The sequence below is a fragment of the Branchiostoma belcheri genome, unplaced genomic scaffold (assembly GCF_001625305.1).
Source record: "Branchiostoma belcheri isolate BF01 breed outbred unplaced genomic scaffold, Haploidv18h27 scaffold83, whole genome shotgun sequence".
In the NCBI taxonomy this organism is placed as follows: domain Eukaryota; kingdom Metazoa; phylum Chordata; class Leptocardii; order Amphioxiformes; family Branchiostomatidae; genus Branchiostoma; species Branchiostoma belcheri.
The window spans coordinates 869,054-889,433 of NW_017804498.1; the positions used below are offsets into that span (position 1 = coordinate 869,054).

Genomic DNA, 20,380 nt, shown 5'->3' on the forward strand with positions numbered 1-20,380 from the left:
CTGCTAGGCACATCTGTTTTTATACACATTTTGTCACAATAGATCAACTTGACAAACAAAACTTGCGTTTTGTTCAGCGAACATATGGTAGAACTACTGTACAGTGTATACTACTGTAACTACGAGTACGTTTTCCCATCTCGATGACACAGATGCAGCACTAGTGTGTCTGTGTGTGTATTCCTGACTTCGGGTTACCAGCCGACCCAGATGGTACCTCAATACGGCCCGCTTCAGCCTATCGTGTGTCAAAATAACGTCTTCATCTCTCTGGTATGTATTACTTTGACATCTGTTATCTAAAGACTTCAGATCCGTCATCATCAAATTATAACGTGTGTGATGAAACTGATTGTGCGTCTGTACCCAACCACAGCTCGTCGAAGTGATTAACAACAACTAGTGCAGATGGTTGTCTTACTTCACTTACAAGAGCAAATTTGCAAACTAAACAGTTTTGTATCTAGAGTGCCAGATCTCAACAACATGGCATGGTGAAGACACTTAAAATACTGTCAAAAGTTGAGTGAACGACCACTTTGCTCAATCTATCGTTTTATTAGTCCAGACTTTGACATGAATAACTATGTCTTTGATTACAGAGAAATAATATAATTCAACATTAATAGCGCAACTTCGTAAAATTGTTATCGTTTCTAAACATTTTGTAATAAATGCTAAAACTATTCCTTTTAGAGAATAAGATTTAGAGCCGAAATCTACGAATGCCTCGTATCACATTTCTATCTTACCCAATACCATGTGCCTCCAACTATAACTACTACTACGGAGTATTCGTTGCATCAAAAACATACCAAATACATAACAGTGGTAGTCGTATTTTCATAGATGTTTAATGGCGATATCGACGTTGAGGTAGGTTGTGAGCTAAAAAATTCATCTTCTATTCAAGTTATACTATAATTGGTTCATAAAATGCTAGTATATGGTATTAGATGTAAACATATTGAGGCCTATATAAACATAACGAGTTTTATACACAGGGTTTATAACAAGGGTTTATATACATGTACAGTGTAGGTATTGGGACACAATTATGACACGGGAGTTCATGACTATAACCACAAAAGTCGAAAACACTAGTCTGCAATAAAAATTAGCAAGGAATTATAGATATGATTATACCAATCAGGCTGTTTGTCTGTGAATTTCATCAGATTTAACGTTATTGATATACATGTAGTAGCGTTAGAAATATGCAGAAGAATCCTGAAAAGTATGACGAGAAAAAAGGAGTTCGTTTTTCAAAGGTTGGGTGCTAAATGCGTTCAGACGGTGCTATATAAAACGCGTTCAGATGGTGTTCAGACGGTGCTAAACGCGTTCAGACGGCAGGAAGTGATGCACTTGACCCCCGGGTGGGCGGAATTCTCTTTTCAGGAGGGCAGGGGAGAGATGCATGATGGGAGTCCTGGTAGGGAGGGGACAGAGCACTTGTGGCCTGAACAGCGAACCGGCGAAGGGGTAGAGGGGTAGGGGGTAGGGAGAGGGGTACGTGTTGGCTACAGTGATGGCGGCGTTGATGTCCATCCCGGGGTTCTGTTTCTTCCACTTGGTTCTCCTGTTCTGGAACCAGATCTTGACCTGAGTCTCGGTCAGGCTGAGAGACAGCGCCAGGTTCAGCCTCTCGCACACGGACAGGTAGCGGGTTTGTTTGAACTTGTTCTCCAGCGCCACCAGCTGTTCGTACGTGAAGGCGGTGCGTACGCGACGAGGTTTCCCCAACCTGTTCGGGTCCCGAGCCCGAGACTTCACCTTGGACTTGCTGTTGTTGTTGTCGTCGGACGATTTCTTCGAGAGCATCTTGTCCGCTGGACTCTCGTCCTCAGGGCACGACTCCTCCTGGTCTTCCACATTCTCCTTCTCGTTCCCAGAGTCCTCCGGGACGCCTTCAGGGTTTGCTGAAAATGGAAACGACAGAATGATGTCTGTTGGTCATCTAGATAAGTCCCCAAATCAGCCATTGTCCAATCATCAATAGAAAATCAAAAGTAAGTCTGGAGCTCTGTTGTGGCACAAGCCTGAGAGATTGACAGCTCACAGTGGAGCGGATTGATGTGTGAGTGAAACAGAAGCTGGCCAGCATGGCACGGCAGGCCAGCTCCCGGGACCCCGCGTCTGATGCGGTGGGCGGCGGGCATGTGTACAAAATGGCTTCTAAACGTTCTAATTTCCGCAGGGGGCACGAGTCAGCCCAAACACATTCCTCAACGAACACAAGGAAAGGAGTAGCCTGCGTACCATCCTCCGTAGTTTAATACCGCTGGCTCTTGCTAGTCTGGGTGGTAGGGAGAGCCAGCCGTTTATAACAACGAAGGATGGTACCCAGGCTAGGGAAGAGGATGGTAGTGAGTCAAGGAAGGGAAGGGGGACACCATCATTGTTTGAGATGATGAATCAAATTATATGAACACGGTATAGCGAGAGTCGTTGACGGTATTGTCGACGTCTGTATGCGTGTTCGATGCCCACTATACACCTGTTTACGTCACAGTTGTTCATGACAAGAAATCGGAGATTTCAAACCTGTGGGAAGTATTTAGAGTTTTTTTTTTGTGAATTTATTGGCATAACCATGGAGATATGTCTGATGTACTTTCAATGGGTCTAGAATAGAAACGTTGCAGACTGAGGGTTTGTTGTACCAATAGACATACACATACAAAACTATAACACCGTACTCCGTCCATCTTTTCTCCGTATAAAACATTTTATAGAGAACTTACAAAGATAAATAATATCTTTAGTGTAAGCCGACAATCTGAGTCCTGGGGAGCTCAGCATGGGAGGGGCATGCGCAGAATGTGCCGGACAGCGTAGCGACATTCTCCAGTCTTTGATACCGCTGGATCTGACACAGGTTCACGGTCACACGGGCCACATGTGCGCGCTCGTATTTTATTCTTCTCCGATATATAGACCTATATGTACATATATAGCTGATAGTAATCCATCATAAAACCGCGTGTGTTCTGACGGACTTTATACAACACCAGGATATGGATACACACGTTTTATTGGTACGTATATACAAGAGGAAATATTCATACAACATGACATCTGACTATTTTGGTCACATACATCGTAAGGGATATACGTTACAGATTTGAGGAAAAAACAGGTTAGAAATTGAACTATTACACTATTTTTTTTCTCGCACCTACGACGTACGGCGAAATCGTTGAGGAATTATAAACGAAACATGGTGGGTGCATGCTATGATAAATAATGTGCAGAAAGTAATGAATTCGTATCCGATATAGTATTCTTGGTGTTGTGTCTATAGCTATAACCACAGTCTGAAAATTACTTTCTCTTGTTGTTTGTTCTATGTACTGGGACATACAATCTCATATGTTCCCTTTGAATTAACGATCTCTAACTCAACGAGGTATTCATTTTTGTTCTTTCCTTTGTCTGAGTCTCAGTAACCTCGAAAAGTTAAGAAAAAAAGAAAACAGTTTTGAAACTCTTGTTCCTTTTGTCTAGTTCTCCTTCTTTAAATCTTCTTGTGCCCCCCAACTTAAAAACAGGTACTCATTTCAATCAATGAAGGAATGTCGGCTATCATAAGAACGTTACATATGAAAGTAATACATTCTTCCATAAATCCACCAGAGAAGCAATTGAGAGTATATTCCTAATTTGTAAACACGGTATTTACGTCCAGAAATAAAGTCTTTATTGCTTTTATTTTCCCTTAACCATAGTGAGAAAATACCGGCTGTGAATATACAAGCCCAGACCAGTACTTTACATGGTCCTAGCCTAGCCACAACCAGGCCTTCCTAGGGGGTCATGATAGTGAGCTTCGGCAAAAATAGGATCGGTAATTGGCCAGCTAGGGGAGTGAGCCTTGTGTATTAATAAGGGTAACATTTCTCTTTGCGCGGGCAAATGAAATCTATGGTGTCCAAATTCCCCGGCAAATTCTTCCTGTAAGGTATTACGGAAGGGGGTCTTCAACCTCCACTTCACTGAAAACATCTTTCTCGATGCATATAGGTACGAGTACCGTGTTTGTTGCGTACTTTTCTGAGTTGGAGCTCCCGAAGCAAGCACCTAACATCGCGGTTTGAAAGAACAAACTAACATCGGCCACATGTGTCCACTGCACGGTACAGACTGACTGACAGCACGACGTCGGTGGGAAATATTTGTGTTTGATATCAAAACAGCCGGTAAATGACTTGACTTCCCTAAAGATGATCGTATAACACTCCCGTCACCGCTGAGGACCTCTCGAGTTGGCAAAACAAATGTTACGCTGACAAAAGCAATTCGATCGGGTGATCAAACTTGTCCCCGAGATAATCTGTAAGGTTGTTACAAAGTAAGACGTCATTTTTGTCTTCCTTTCCCCTGACAGAGGTACAAGCCTTTGTCTTCTCACTACCTAGCCAGCGCCCTGAAACGGCGTAAATACGCTGTAATAAAATCCATAAATAATGAAATGGAAAATGTCTAAAATAACACTAAACTGTTCGCCTAAAATACTTCAGTCAACATATATGCTTACTACGTTCTGTAAGAATCTGCATTTCAATATGTTGCCTCATAGTAAAATTAGATCATATAGAGAGGAAAAGTATTTCGTTGTCTTCGATGAAAAAGAACTCGTGGCGTACTCTTCAATTTCAGGAAGGCTTATGTTATCAGACGGTCTCGTTATCTGATAAACATGTATTGAGTTCAACGCTTGATCTTTGATCTCACACCCTGCGGCTCGGTCAGGATAGGCAGGTTTTGTGCTAATGTGAGAATCAGACAGCCTGGGGGGAGGGCAGCTACTCAGTACATATACATGGATATATATATACAGGCTCAAACGGACCACGGTATTAAAACAAACCCAGCTGTTTTACATGATATGACTACTTACAGCATATATCTACACATCATGTATGTTAACACACAGAATGCGTCTAATACAAGTCATCCACGTGACTGAACACAATTTCATTGGAAGTATGTAAAAATTTCACTTGGTTTTGGAAAATTTTGAACCGTTATATCCGAACACGATTATCACTGACTGGTATGTTTTAAGCGTAGAAGATGACTAATCCCCTATACATTTTACATCAGTCGCCTTTAGATGCGGGGTTTTCAGGTGGAAAATCGTACACGTACCTGCTTTGTCAGATTCTTCCACTTCGATGGGCACATCGTCAATGTCCTCCTCCTCGTCGTCGTCATCATCATCCCACGGGTGCCAGACGGCAGGCCGGCGGGCTGGGGGCAGCCCTGGTCCCGAGCAGGGTCCGACATGACTCGGCGTCGGGTTCGGTGTGCTGGGAGGAGAGGCTGAGTCTGTGATACTTGTCTCGGGAAGACAGGGACTTCTCGCATTCGTGTCCTCGGGGTTGGTTGCGTTGTGTGCCCGAGGGGAGCCGCTGCACTTCGCCCTGACAATGTCCAAGCCGTCACCGTTCATCTCACCCGTCGTGAGACTGAAATCTCTCGGACCCGAGTCTGACGAGTCCGCTGGACCCTTGCTGTCACCCACCGACAGCGGCAAGGCCAGATGCTGCAGACCGCCGCTCATATAAGTTTGATGTGCTCCTGACATGATGCACCTCGATCAGTACACCATTTCAACGTTAGACGAATTTTAAAGCGTCCTTAAACAGTTATAGGTCAGTTTACGTGCGGAAAACTTCTACTAGGCAGACTTGCTCAAGGTCAACTACAACACAAAGAAGACGTAGATCAGCTGGATGAACCACCACCGTAAAGAGTTGCTGTCCGTGAGCGCACGTGAGCCGGTCTCGCCCCGCCGTGCCTGTAGGGGTGTATGATACCACTGCTGCTGAACCACAGTTCATATCGGCCGGGAAAAAGACTTGCGGATCCATTGACCCCAGCTTAGTTCTGCCGCCGGGACAGACCATTTTATAGCCCAGGGGCAGGGGTGTTAGTCAGATGTTGAAGCACATTGCGAACCGTTTGAATAATGATGAAAAAAAGACTATTGAATGTGGAATTAAAAGGAATATGAACGGCCCCTTTTTCTAAACCAAGAGGAAAAACAAATACGGACTGCCATCTTTAAAACGGAATCTTTTCAAACATTCTGACATTATTAGGTACGCCCTTAATTTTATGGGGTCTCACAAGACACTGTGGTCTTGACACATTGTACGAAAATCTAAAAGGAAGCTTGTGACAAGACAAAAATTGGATGTACAAATAGTGTAGACTGTAGTGTAGGCCCACAACAACAACAGATAAGAATACTAGATAAAGGATAAAGGAAGAACTGTTCTCCTCCATCATCTACATTTATCAAAGGACTGTCCCCAAAGCCACGAACAAGGTCCGTGCTCCTAATTGGTCAGCCTGATAATTGATGGTTCGGACAGGCTAAACTGGGCAACAGAAGGTTAACGATTAACACCCAGGGTTGCACCTGACCCTGGTGGTGAGGGGGAGGGTGGTGGGCGCGTCTGGCGGACGGCAAAAGTCTGCTGAAGTGGACTGACGTGTGCCTGCTTGCTTGCTTGCGTATGTCGAAGTCACCTCTGAGAGAAATGAAATAAAAGTGTAGTTGTGGTATCATTCTGTTCTTTCTGGTCAACGTTGTAACCATTTCCACCTCCGTGTGTGGAGGTATTGTTTTCGGTGTATTTGTCTGTATGTGTGTTTGCTTGTGTGTTCTTACAGTTGAATGACAGCACGTAGATGATGGGAATTCCCAGAGCATAGACCACGAAAGGTCAGGAACAGGAAGGTAGGAGCCCGCAGAAAGTTGGTCTGCTGGCTGGGTGGCAGTGGGAAAATGTATTCAGAGAAATTTCCAATTGAATTTTAATCTGTGGCTGGTGTCCCGTACGTGCCTCACCACGGCCTGAAAAATGCCCTGTCCCTGTGTGGCAGATGTCCCGTACGTGCATCACCACGTCCTGTCCCTGTCCCTGTGTGGCTGGTGTCCCATACGTGCCTTACGGCGTCCTGTCCCTGTCCCGGCTGGTGTCCCATACGTGCCTTACGGCGTCCTGTCCCTGTCCCGGTGTGGCAGGTGTCCCGTACGTGCATCACCACGTCCTGTCCCTGTCCCTGTGTGGCTGGTGTCCCATACGTGCCTTACGGCGTCCTGTCCCTGTCCCAGTGTGGCAGGTGTCCCGTACGCGCCTCACCGCGTCCTGGCCCTGGGTCCCGGTGTGGCTGGTGTCCCATACGTGCCTTACGGCGTCCAGTCCCTTGAGGTAGGAGTTGGGTAGGTGCCTTACCACGTCCCGTCGTTGTCCCTGTGTGCCTGGTGTCCCATGCGTCCCTTGCCATGTCCCGTCCCTTGTAGCAGGTGCCCCATGCATGCCTTACCACGTCCCGTCCTTGTCCCTGTGTGGCTATTGTCCCGCACCTTACCACGTAACACGTCCCGTTCCTTGTGGCAGGTGTCCCGTACGTGTGCCTTCCCGGGCGGCACCCTGCCCCCTCACATTCAAGTATCATTACCCTCATTAGTGTGTTATTCCACCCGACACCCCGGGCTGCCCACATGTGAGGATTAGGGCGCCGTAAGCGATATCTCTTCCCGCTCCTTCTTCGCACCACGACACGTTCGTCTGTAAGGCCGAGGAGCCTCACGTCTTATCAGAAAGTCTAAGGAAGAAATCCTAATCCAAACTTATCAAGCTTCAGACGGCGGGAAATCGTGTGTAGCGATCAAAATATTGTACCGACCGGGGTTTAACCAACGGGATGGTGCTTTATAGGGCTGTGCATGTGGTGCTCCTTACAACTTTTCATCTTAGGACCAGATATTTCACATCTCGAAAGCCAAATGTTAGGCAAATAGCATAAAAATTTGTTAGAATACGGGGGCTATTTTTCTATCCCGTACTTTCAGTTACTTTCTACGATTTTAATGTAGAATTTCCAAACACCAACCCACCGACAAGGACAAAGACAATCTTTTGCTTCACAAGACGGCTGGTTTTTGTACGAAGTATGCACGACCCTCTCAAGAATGATGTAAGTTTGTGATCGTACGACAATCGTACATGAAATGTACATGTGGACAGGCCCTTCGTCTCATCCTTCTTCATTCCACCCCTCTCTAGTCCCTCCCTCATTCCCGTCTGAAAACATTTCTTTCTAACTCGCGGCCAATTCATAAAATGACACTTCCAACACGTTTGTGTGAAATTTTGATACAGATTCCGTCTGGAGATAGTGACTTTATTAATAAGTGTCTCCAAGGCGTCGATAGCATCTTCAGAGGTCAGTCCGTACCTCCGGAAGGTCGACTCGAGTGGCTGGGTAAGTAGGTGATAGTAATTCTTCATTTATATAGCTAGTCATGGAGCTGTTTTCTATTGATAGGACAGGTGAAGGCTCCAATGTAAAAGAAATGGAAATCGTTGTTTTGACTAGAAATAAAGGCTTGGAATTCCGTCAGGAGAGTGAGTCATGTGAAAAGAGTGGTAAAAATACAAACTTACAAACAGGTTGTACACTTTATTTTGAAGGGAAATAATCATCCAGCGCGTCTTTGATATCACACGTCTCTTTATCCTGAGTAATATGCATATTAACTTGATAAAGAACGAAATTTTGAGCAAGATCAGTTTGCCTCCTGTTATGATTTATGTAACCCACTTCCGAACCGGTAGCCACACGACCACCCTCAGTCAATGGATGGGTATATGGTAAGGTAGGACCCGGTCACATTCGACCTTCAATCGTTGTACGATCGCAAACTCATTTTTGTGATAGTCGTGTCAGTTTCGTACAGTTGTCTTATCATGGAAAAGACTGTCTATTCTTGCCAGCGGTTGGTTCTGTCACGGGGTACTTGAAAATACTGCAATACCAGCGACGAATGTAGCGGAGCGTTTTAACTTTAAAGGTTTAGAATGCACAGGCACTGGTGTGTTAACTGGGAGGAGGCTAATCAAAAACGACGACCGTGTTTAATCTAACAGAAACACTCATAGTTAACGATCAAAGAGCTCCAACCCACGAGTGCTACTCCTTGATGGGAAAGAATTGTTTGTTTTTGAACAGGGTCAGTCATGTTCACTGATCTTGACATGATTCTATGATTCCGATGGTTACGGTTACCATGGCATTTTCTATGCACATTAGTGGCTCGACTTAGCATCTTTTGCCGCCTTTCTATAGAATCGCTCTCGGCAATTACATGCCAAACGGAATACAATTTTCCGCCGATATAAAGTGTTGATTTTGCTGAGGCAGAGCCCGATGATTTGATCCCATGCCCCATTGGCGCTACCGGGGTGCGGCGGTCAGCTATCTCGGCAGGAGTCGCGAAGGGGGCGGGCCGTGCTCTTGGCGCTACCATCACTTGTCCTGACTTTAGTGATGTCAAACTAAATCATGTCTGATGTAGTACTATATGTAAATCTAAACTTGAAAGAGAAAACTTTCCAGATACCCGCACTCTGAACCAACCAGGCAATCGACTCCGATTGAGGCAAAGAACTTCAATGCAACGCAACATGAAATCTAGCGCACAGAGAAGCTTTGCCGTTTGTTAGGTATCATTTCTATCATCCCAGAAGATACACAACGGACAGTCCCCACTGAGGAACGAAGCAGGGTCCAAGAGGGTTATCCTCTACAGAAGGAAGGCGTAATCCCGACATTTAAAATTCCATTGACCCCCTATTAGTTACTCAAATAGACAGAATGTTGTTATAAAACATTCATGATGATGACAGGGCGACGGTTCTGACAGGACGCGGCGAGCTCGAGGTCGCCTTCCCGCGCATTTCCACAACTCTGCCGCCCGAAACTCCGTCCGTGGACGGGGAAGTTTTTATACCTCCCAGTTTGGATCACGTTTGAGAGGTCAGCGTGGAACAGGGTGTCAATCAAAGACATCTTTACGACGAGGACGGTACAAAAATATCACTATTTATTAGGGACAGATGGTGGCGGCCCGGCTAATGTTTCCTCGGCAAACCGACGGGTCGGCGTTCCCTATGGTCACCATGGAAACGGCGATGGCAGGGTTATGTATGTCCCGTGTTCGTCTTTGTCTATTCTCTTCCTTCTGTTTGTAGTTTTTATGCGAAAATTATCGACTGTACCAACAAGAAAAATTTTAAACTGCAGTCAAACACTCGATCTACGAAAGAAGATGGTGTGCTAGTGAATCCCGAAAAGACAAGACAAAACTTAAACCTGCTTCTTTCATGATATATCGATATTGAAATATCTAAACGACAATCTGAATTCCACGCACTAAATTGATTTCCTCCAAACAGCTGTCATGTGATATGAAATATGAAGGTTTGCGTGATTCATTGTTCTCGTTTTACCCTAGGTTTAGGGAGAGTTCCTGAGTGACATTTGGCGTAGGGTACTAGCTGTCCGATGGTATGGTGCATACGGTCTGGGCATGCATCTCTTGACACTTCTTGAGCCTGAGTGCGAGCTATCAAACCCAAATTTCTCTCATCACTGCCGTCATGTTGGGTCCTGTTGTCAAACGTGGTCGTTGACCTGCACTACTCACCCAGAATGCAGGCGTCCAGAATTGTGTTGAAAAAAAATCAACCTTGGACATGTGTGCCCTGATTCCCCTCTAAAGCCGCGGTTGTTATTTCTGTAAATAGCCTGCATTTGTGTCACAAATTACTCGTCATCTGAGTATGGGGCGGAATTTGGGGGTTTTGACACCAGAAGAGGCAGGTGGAGCTCTAGTAAACATGGATGGTGAATTACTGGATGGTGGAATACTGTCCAAAGTTTTGTTTCTCAGCACATTTCTAAAGTGGTTCTCGACAGTGCGAAAGCCTTGCATTGATTGTTTTTTGGTGTAAATGGTTGACATGTCGATCCAAAACGTCGTGATAACAACGACATCTCGTGCAGCTCTAGTTTCAAGGTCACGTGACGGTGAACACGTTCGAGGCCAAAGGTTAAGCGCCGCCATGACAGGTGGCCGTGACAGACGTGATGATGTATTTAGGTCTTTGCGATGACAGAAAAAACTTCCTGCAAATGCACTAATACTCCAAAGTTCAATGACATATAAATTGATCTGATGCGCATTTGCAAAAACTGTTCTATTAACTGGATAAACTAAAGCAATCGCATGTGGATTATATTAATATAATCAAATAATATATTTCAAATTGCCGATATTGCAAGACGCAGCAGTTAATGACCAAAGAGGATTTCTTACGAATGCAGAACATGAACAACTGGACGTGTCAAACATCGGAGAAGAAAAGTCTACAGAGAGCTGGCTTGAACCACAGCTCCTCTACTTTGATAGAAAATACGGGTCACACCGCACTGTCTGAATCTAGTCCTGTCACGGTGTACCCACACCCTAGTCAACTAGTTTGACTGCATCTGGAGTGAACACGCCGAGACCTGGGCCGAATCACCCCGCCACTGCACTCAGTAATCCCCTCATAACGATGCTATTTGGTCGGCGGATTCCGCCACTTACCGATAAGTCCCTCTATCGCGCCCCAGCCAAGACACCTGGGTCGGCCCACCGTTTGTGGACCGGCGTTTAGAAGCCGTTTAAACTTTTAAACACGATTTGCGAGGAATCTGCCCGACGATGATTGCCAATCAGACAGAGGTTAATGGAGACGTGGGAAGCTGTGTGTGCCACAGAAGCTCAGCAACCTGGGACGACACCAGGTGAAGCCAGGAGTCCCGGAAACCGGTAGACGTCATTACAGACACAGCGTGCTACTCAAACACTGAACAGTATGGGCTCAAATGTAGAGAATCGTTTCAAAGCCGTCCCTAGGGCTAGAATGAGTAACTGAAAACGGACCCACAAATACAATATGGCATTTATCCTGTGAACTCCAAGCTGCTCTGAAAGCGGAATTTGAAGAATGAACCGGGAAAATTTTCTCCGACCGAAAAAAATAATTAGTTCCGTTTTTTTGTTCGCGTTAGGACTACTGGTAAGTCGCGACGTGTGAGGGGATTCCCATGACCCATGACCTCCTGACGTCGTTGTGAATACTATCTGCGGCATCATAGGCAGGTATCAGCAGTGTTATTTGTGAAGCAACGGCTGAGAATACGTGGGACTTTCCAGCACTTTCCAGGGCTGAATGTGTTTTGTTGACGATTTTAAAACAAAGTCCTTCTTTCAACATGCCTCCGATGCCTAGTAAGGGAATAGGCTTGGTGGCACCGGCATCAACTTTGAGTTCGAATGAACTATTAATCATTGCATCATTATAACACATACAGCAGTATTGAAGCTGAATTTCAACTGATGTTGTTCATTGTCACAAAAGCTACTTTTAGAACTGTGTAGACTGTAGAGGATAATGTGTGTGGACTCCACATACATTATTTGTTAACGTTGGATCTGGAATCATATACTAGATTTAAACAATCTTAGGTAAAGGAAAGGTAAGGGTTTTTTCAACTTCAAAGGGCTCAACCTGCTAACGTACTCAATTTCGTGCCAAACGTACTGGGGGGGGGGTTGTTGTGAGTATTGCTGCAGCCCCCATGTAGCTAACTTCTGCTACCAAAAAAGTGAGAGGGGCCTTGGGCTACATCCATGTATATATTTACACATGCGCACGTGTAAAGCAACGAGAATTCACCGATTACATTTACATGTTTCTGCCCAGCGGCCCTGAGTGCTCCTTTCTCCACGGAAATTAGTCTGCCTCTTGTAGAAAAACAAAATGCTATTGTATCACCTCATACGTCATATTCTTCCAAAAAATGTAGCCTTACTTTGTCAGACTTATTAAGGTATTAGTTGTTATATTCATGATTTTTAACAGTTATACAGAGCTCGACAGTACAGTCTGCACAGTACGGTCGAAATGTACGCGCAGGCAGAGCCTGTCCGGTCGCCTTTCTCCGGCCCAGGCAGTCGCCAAACCAGCGGACATCCGCTCCAACCCCGTCCCGTCCGTCAGAGTGGTTCACGCGGGCGTGTCCGCCATGATCATGACAAGCAGCGGGAAGACCAGGACACGTCTTCACACACGTACGAAGACGCCGAGGCCGTGAGAGGTCACGCAACGCACACATCTGCAGGTAACCGGTGCTTTTCATACCTGCCTTTTACAGTGGATAGTTGTACAATCAGAAGAAAATTAACCTGTAGAGAGGACATATTACTTACCGACTATTGCATAACTTGCTGTATAAGTAAATAAATTTGATGGCAACAAGAAATCCCTCCAATCTTAATAGGCTGGGGGGGGGATAAAAGTGCCCGCTTCAACTTTGATATCGGATAGCGTCCGAACGGCTTGTGCTAGGAGTAGGACCACTAAACTTGGTGACCTAAAATATTGTTGCCAACAATTTCATAGCAGTGACATTAATGATTTAAAAATGTGTGTTGCCATGACAACTGGTTTCTGAAAGAAATTTCAGACTTAAACAATTAAATTTTCAGACTTTTATGTTAATTTACACATGATGTCTAATATTAATAACATATAATTTCATGTAATTTTTATCAATAATTTTGCATACTTTATGCTAATTTGATGACGTCATTGGCCAAAGTCCAAGATGGCGGATCATTAGATCAGGTACATTCCGGCTATTTTCCTTAAAATTTCATCCCAACTTCAATTTTTTTTTACAGAAAAGGTTAATTTGAACAGGTTTAGTCTATTTCCATTGTAGTTTTAGGCTTTATCTTGAAAAAAAATCAACAATCTAAGATGGCGGACAGTTTAAATATGCATGACGTCGTTTTATGACGTCACTGGTGTTGCTAAGGGCAACATACGAATAAGTAGACCTTATATTCTATGATAAACACGTTTTGTTAAACTTGTGTTGTATACCATTAAGTCAAGAGAAAAACGGTTTTAGGCAATAAATCACATGAATGGCGAACGTTCCCGCACCGGTGGGCATTTGGAGCTTCATAAAGGCACTCTGGTCCCGCAACAACGGGCGTTGTGTGTGTGTGTGTCTGTGTGTATGTATGTATGCATGTTTGTGTGTGTGTGTGTGTGTGTGTGTCTGTGTGTATGTATGTATGCATGTGTGTGTGTGTGTGTGTGTGTGTGTGTGTATGTATGTATGTGTGTGTGTGTGTGTGTGTGTGTGTGTGTGTGTGTGTGTGTGTGTGTGTGTGTGTGTGTGTGTGTGTGTGTGTGTGTGTGTGTGTGTGTGTGTGTGTGTGTGTGTGTGTGTGTGTGTGTGTGTGTGTGTGTGTGTGTGTGTGTGTGTGTGTGTGTGTGTGTGTGTGTGTGTGTGTGTGTGTGTGTGTGTGTGTAGTGTGTGTGTGTGTGTGTGTGTGTGTGTGTGTGTGTGTGTGTGTGTGTGTGTGTGTGTGTGTGTGTGTGTGTGTGTATGTATGTATGCATGTTTGTGTGTGCGAAGTATATTTTTCCGCAGACTGTGCGTATCCGGGTGGAGTGAGCGGCCGCCGTGGTGTCTGTAGCTTCCTCCGCGCCCGCCGCAGCTGCCTAGCCGCCGGCATCGCCGTGCTGTTGAGCTTGGCCGCCGTGGGACTCGCCCCTCTGACGTTCAGCAACATACAGGTATCAGTCTTTTTTTATATTCCGAAACATGTAATCACAAGACGTGGTGACGGCACACTCAAGTTTTTTCACCAGCACAGGGACAGTACAATCTCATTTACACCTGGGCAAAGTGAGGAAAGTCGTGTAAAGTGCCTTTCCAAGGGCACAAGATCGGTGGCATGTCAGGACTCCAACCCGGGGCCTCTGGTTCCGAGTCGAGAACGCTGCCGCTACGCCACACGACCCCACAATCAGTCTTGTACCATAAAGCATGTTGTTCGAGATTTTTCTATGATTCTCATTTTTTTAGGAGTGATACGAGGGTTTTAAAAAGAAATTGCTGCTGTTTTTCGTAAGTTTATTTCGTACATTATTCCCGGTCTCAGACCCTCTCCCTCCAGTCCGCTTTATCCATCATGACGTACGTATATACGTTTGTAGGAAATATCTCAACTGTCGACAACCGTGACGCACGACCAAGACAACCTGCGCCAGCTGAACGCCACTGTTGACGCTTTGAAGAGCGATCAAGACAACCTGCGCCAACTATCCGCCACTGTTGACGCTTTGAGGCGCGACCAAGACGCCTTGAAGGTCGACCAAGACAACCTGCGCCAACTGTTTGCCATGGTTGACGCTTTGAAAAGCGATCATCAAGGCAACCTGCGCCTACTGTCCACCACTGTTAACGCCTTAAAACGCGACCAAGACGGCATGTCCACTGCTGTTAACTACTTAAAACGCGACCTGGACAACGAGCGAAGCCGAACCACCACCTTGGAGCAGCGTCTTCGCGGGATTGAGAAGACTTTGCGTAATTATAAATTGCGTTTTAATCTGTTATGTTTTCCCTTCATGTTGGTCTATTTGAAAACTTTATTTGTTTAAAAACAACAGTTAATGCGGGTCACTATTTCATTACATGTGTGTGTGTGTGTGGGGGGGGGTCGCTTTTAATACATATTACATATCAAATATTCGTATATTGAATACAGCTCCGGGGGTAGATTTATTGCATGATCTTGCATGTATATCCTGATTTTCGATATGACCCATCCATGGCCTGTTGCTGATACAAAACTTGTTTTCCAGTATCTTGTCCTGAAGGTTACACAATTTGGCATGGAATCTGCTACAAGGCCTTCAACACACGCAAGTCTTTCAGCGAAGCGGCCGCGGCCTGTCGTGCAGACGGCGGCACCCTCGCCATGCCCCGAGACGCTGACACCAGATCCTTCCTCATCTCCCTGTACAAGTCCGTAAGCGACCATTCGTTCTTCTGGATCGGCCTGCACGATCAACGCGAAGAGGGAAGGTTTGAGTGGGTGGACCGTTCTGCACTTGGGCCGTACAGCTCCTGGGATCTGGGACAACCGGACAACGGGCGATCGGGCCGCTTGGGCAACGAAGATTGTGTCCTTTACTCCTCAGGCCCACCCCAGCAAGACAAGTGGCACGACTATGACTGTCCCAACCCGTTTAGCTTCATATGCCAGGCTGACCCAGGTACTTGTTGTATCCGCACTATTTCTTGAAACCCTTCCATACAGCAAACATTGCACAGCTTAAGAATCCGTCAGAATAAGCGGCAGATCATCATTGCTCTTGTTACAAACCATGTCTGAACTAAACCAATCCACATGTCATCCCTGATAATTCTTATGTTTTTTTCAGGACGTGCACAGGCGACAAGCGGGAGTCTCACCACTACTGTGCAGCGGCTCTCCGACCATCCGCAGTCAAACTAACTAGTAAAACTTAAGACCGGGAATTACTGCATTGTTATATTTCAGTCCATACCATGGTATGGATGAAATATATTGTGTTCTCTGATGTTTCTTCTTCTCCTCCTCCTTCTCCTCCTCCTGCCAAACAGTCAAAGGGATTCAACTCAGCCATCATTCAGCCAAATGACTTGAAATTTGGCATGGAGGTAGAGTGGGCCAATACCCCCAGGCGTTTTTTTCATTTTTTTGATACATGCCTTTGAAAAATTTTTATGAAGGTTTTTTGGGGCATTTTTTGACAAAAAATGGATTTTTGGATCCTGAGCCCCGGTTTTACAACCAAATGCTCTGAAATTCGGTATAAGGGTACCTTGAACATGTGTCTACAGAATGGCAGTCACATATTTGGCATACACCACTTCCAAATGACTCATTTGGGGGACTTTAATGGCTATTTCAGGCCAAAAAAGGGCCAAAAGTGCTATACCCGTTCCATGTTCTATCTAAAGAATGGCCTGTTCCATCTGCCACTGGCCATGGAACACGTGTTCCACTGGGGGTTACCTGGGGTCACATTGCACGTAAGTCGTGCGTAATGACCCACACATTCAATTTTATGTGGCTAAGACCTTCAAAATGTATCAAATCTCATCATTGTTAGTATTTGCATACTTGTAATAAGATTAGTAAAGCATTCGAGATCCAAAGTGCTTGTTGTAGCATCTTTGTTATCAATTACATAGCTACTATTTAATTCAGTTATTTGAGAACCTTTGCCAGTTGTGCACTGGGGTAAGTTTGGAATAGTCCACTTTTGCATGGGAGGGAGATGGACTGAAATATGCTGTATTTGCTCCCAAGCAAATGTCGGCCTTTCTAGTTTTAGAACAGCATTTTCCCCCAAATGTTCCTGCAAGTTTAATCTACAATGAATCAGAAATGCTGAATGGAATGAAGCAGTTCGTAATCTATAAAATGGTAGTCACGCTTGTTTCCATACGGAACATTGTCTACTTATTTAAACAAGGCACAAAATGTCCTGATGGCAGAATGGTATCAAGTTTACTTGATGAAAATGAGGGAAACATCCAGATGTAAGTTTTCCTGAATATTTGGAAAGTAGCAAGTTTAGGAAAGGTGATTCTGTCTTAGAAGTAGACGCAGTGTCAATAGAACATTCATATTCTATTGCTGTTATTACTTTTACTATTATTGTTTCTTATTACAATACAATGTAGAGAAAAACGATGAGGGGCAAATACCAGAGGGTTACTGTGGTTAATTTTTACAAACAAACAAACAAACAAACAAACAAACAAAGTTTAACAAACAAACAAAAGGCATGGACGAGGAAAAAAGCAAAGTTTGCCGGGTTCATGGCTGTCGGGGAGGTGTGTGTGTGTGTCTTTATTCACCCAAGCAAGCAACCAACCAACCAACTAACTAACCAACAAAACAATCTAAGCAATCACTTTATCATGAACGTTTTTTTTAAATACACATCCTAATATATTTGATGAACGTGTGACATGTATAGACGTACACATTTTTGCAACCTATTTATGCCCAGTCACGTTTTGACAATTGCGCTAACAGGGAGGCGTCTTTACGTATCAGACGAGCGTTTTTCCAACATTAATCCCTGCACGATGATGTTGTTTAACCCCATGAATTCAGTCAATTCTGCCCAATTACTCAGATCCGGCTGTAATCCTCCTATCGCCCGACACACGGCGCACAAATGTGTACAAGTCTCCCCGCAGAAACTATCCGAGAAGCGATTAAAACTTCTGGACACGGTTTGCTGACCCCCGGAGGTACGCTTATCTGTCCTATTGACTCCTCTTAGCCGCTCTTTCGCTTCATGAAATCACCGTTCAACGTCGCCTAACCGGTTTAACGTGGCGATGCCGTGATAAGAAAACCGCTGTGTGCGGTTAGACAAGCCGGTAAGCAGGTAGAAGACAGTCACTAAAATCACAACCGCGGATTCATCGTCAAAGCTTTGATGATACTTTTGAGTGGTTGCATATATTGTTGTTTGTTGTTGTCAAGTTAATGAGGAGTCTAAGTAAACATCCATGCATAAATCAATTAAAAATGGTAAATTACAGTTATAAGGAAACAGGACGGATTGTGCGTTTTAAAGTAGGGGATCGGAACTGTACAGATTTTGTCTAGTGTTGAAGGTCAACGGTTTGTGAATATCTTCCTGCAAATAAAGCGGTTGATGCACCAAAATTTAGCATCTATCTTCTTTTATGCCTAATGCAGTTATTGATCAACTATCTGCCAGAAATGTTAGAAAAGTTGCATTTTCTAATTTTACGGAGAATCCCTTTGTACCGATCCAATTATTTCCGGCTGCTCCAAATGAAATTACTATACGCGATGCCTGGGGTGCAATTTATGAATTAATCCTATTATACCAAGAATCAAAGACTATATTAGTGTAACAATCAATACATATCCATGCGTGACCTTAGCCCTATAAGTGAATATTCTATGCAATCAAAAGCTAAATATTCAGAATTACTGTCATCTGATTACGTCACCTTTAACTCCTGGTCGTCACGTGTCAATTACGTCATGGTCTGGTTCACAAATAACCAATCAGAGCAGCTTAATTGAAAACATTGAAATTGAATGGTTTTTGTTTTATAGTGTAGCGAGGACTTGTATAATCAACTTGATTGATGAATTATGGGCAAAGGCCCCACAAAGCAAGTACCCTATCCGAGGCCTTGCACCCATAGGCTAACAATAATGTATCTTTGTTATCTTATCTATATTTTTTTCAGTTTTTTAAACTGTAGGTGTGCCAATATTAATGGACTCAATAAAATTGCCGCATGTTAAGTACAAATGCACCTAAATCACTGTATCTGAATCATAACCTTTTTCAGTTTTCATAAAGAAGTTGAAAAAATAAACGTGTACTTGGAAGAAGGCATCATAAAAAACGTGACTCATGTATCAAACATCCGGGTATCATATCAATATTTTCGGTGTAGTTGTTGAACAGAAAACATGGAAGAAAAAAATCAAGCTCCTGAAAAAAACGCTTTCTGAAAAAAAAGTCGCTGCTGCAAAGTATGCGCATCTGTATTGACCTTATGGCAAGGAATACTAGTATGCACTTCTGGAAAATTATACTGAAATCGAAACCAGAGATTTTATATGACAGTTTTCTTTCGTTATTAAACACCGTCAGACCGTGGATATGGCGCGGCATTTGGGAAATTGGCGCCGGAATGGCTACATTCGGGGGTATAAACGTGGTGTTTGTGGCGTGATTAGCCGGACAGATGTGACCCGTGGCGGGAAACATTACCTCACCGCGGCAGGGATGGCAGCGATTATCGTACCTGTTATGACTGGTGCGTGTAAGAACCGGAAAATTAATGGAACAATTTCCTCTACAGCTGGGGTGAAGCCGTTCGATCCGTTGGACAAACCGTTTGCAAAACTTTCGCAATTGTAATTTGTTACTTCCGGGTACGGAGGTATTGTTTTGGGTGGCTGTGGGTTTGTGCTCCTGTTTGTCCGGATAGAGTAGGTTAACAGCACGTGGGTGTGGGGGAGATTGACAGGCAGAATGACAGGGGTCTCAGGATCTGGTCGGGAGCCAGAGGGATATAGGAATTAGAGGTCGAAATGGGGAAATTCAGGAAGCCAAGGATCGCATACTTACGGAAGTTTGAAATCTTAGAAGCCTTTTTTTAAACTAAAAACGCGTTACCACGTGAGGTGTGTATATACTCTCAAAATTTCTCTCGATTAAGCCACATTGCTTACCTACATTATCGGCGCAGGATCATTGTAACTGAATGACAAAGTTTGCTTTTCAATTAAAGCATGTTGGGCTCTTTTTCAGTAGCATATACACAAGCGCAGAGAGGTGTATCATATTCTTCCAATGCAAATGAAGGTAGCAATTGCAAGCCGGATATGGTGTGGAAAAATTAGTTAGCGTTGCTCAAGGCCAGAGATGTGTCAGTCAACTATCCAGCATTGAGACATATCTCGCCTACACGTCCTCAATTTACCAGCGCACAAGCGCCCTCCTTTGGTTTTTAGAGAAAACGCAGTGTAACAGGTGCAACGACAGCCCACTACATTTGCTATGGTGATGAATTAACCTTCAAGTGTATCTGATCCTAA

General features: G+C 44.4%; 2 protein-coding genes across 2 annotated transcripts; one reads left to right on the plus strand and one right to left on the minus strand.

Annotated features, from left to right (window-relative positions):
- Window positions 1–1,177: 1,177 nt before the first annotated feature.
- On the minus strand, window positions 1,178–5,843 carry LOC109486760 (NK1 transcription factor-related protein 2-like). Its single transcript, XM_019790648.1, has 2 exons — window positions 5,155–5,843; window positions 1,178–1,922 (listed from the first exon to the last, which is right to left on the minus strand). Exons 1-2 carry the CDS (start codon window positions 5,591–5,593, stop codon window positions 1,336–1,338), a joined length of 1,026 nt encoding a protein of 341 aa, XP_019646207.1. The 5' UTR covers window positions 5,594–5,843; the 3' UTR covers window positions 1,178–1,335.
- A 6,975-nt stretch (window positions 5,844–12,818) lies between these two features.
- On the plus strand, window positions 12,819–17,466 carry LOC109486761 (C-type lectin domain family 4 member F-like). The gene is made up of 6 exons (XM_019790649.1): window positions 12,819–13,035; window positions 14,362–14,507; window positions 14,931–15,303; window positions 15,597–15,995; window positions 16,164–16,271; window positions 17,097–17,466. The coding sequence occupies exons 1-5, from the start codon at window positions 12,819–12,821 to the stop codon at window positions 16,235–16,237; spliced, it is 1,209 nt and encodes a 402-aa protein (XP_019646208.1). The 3' UTR covers window positions 16,238–16,271; window positions 17,097–17,466.
- The last annotated feature ends 2,914 nt before the right edge of the window (window positions 17,467–20,380 follow it).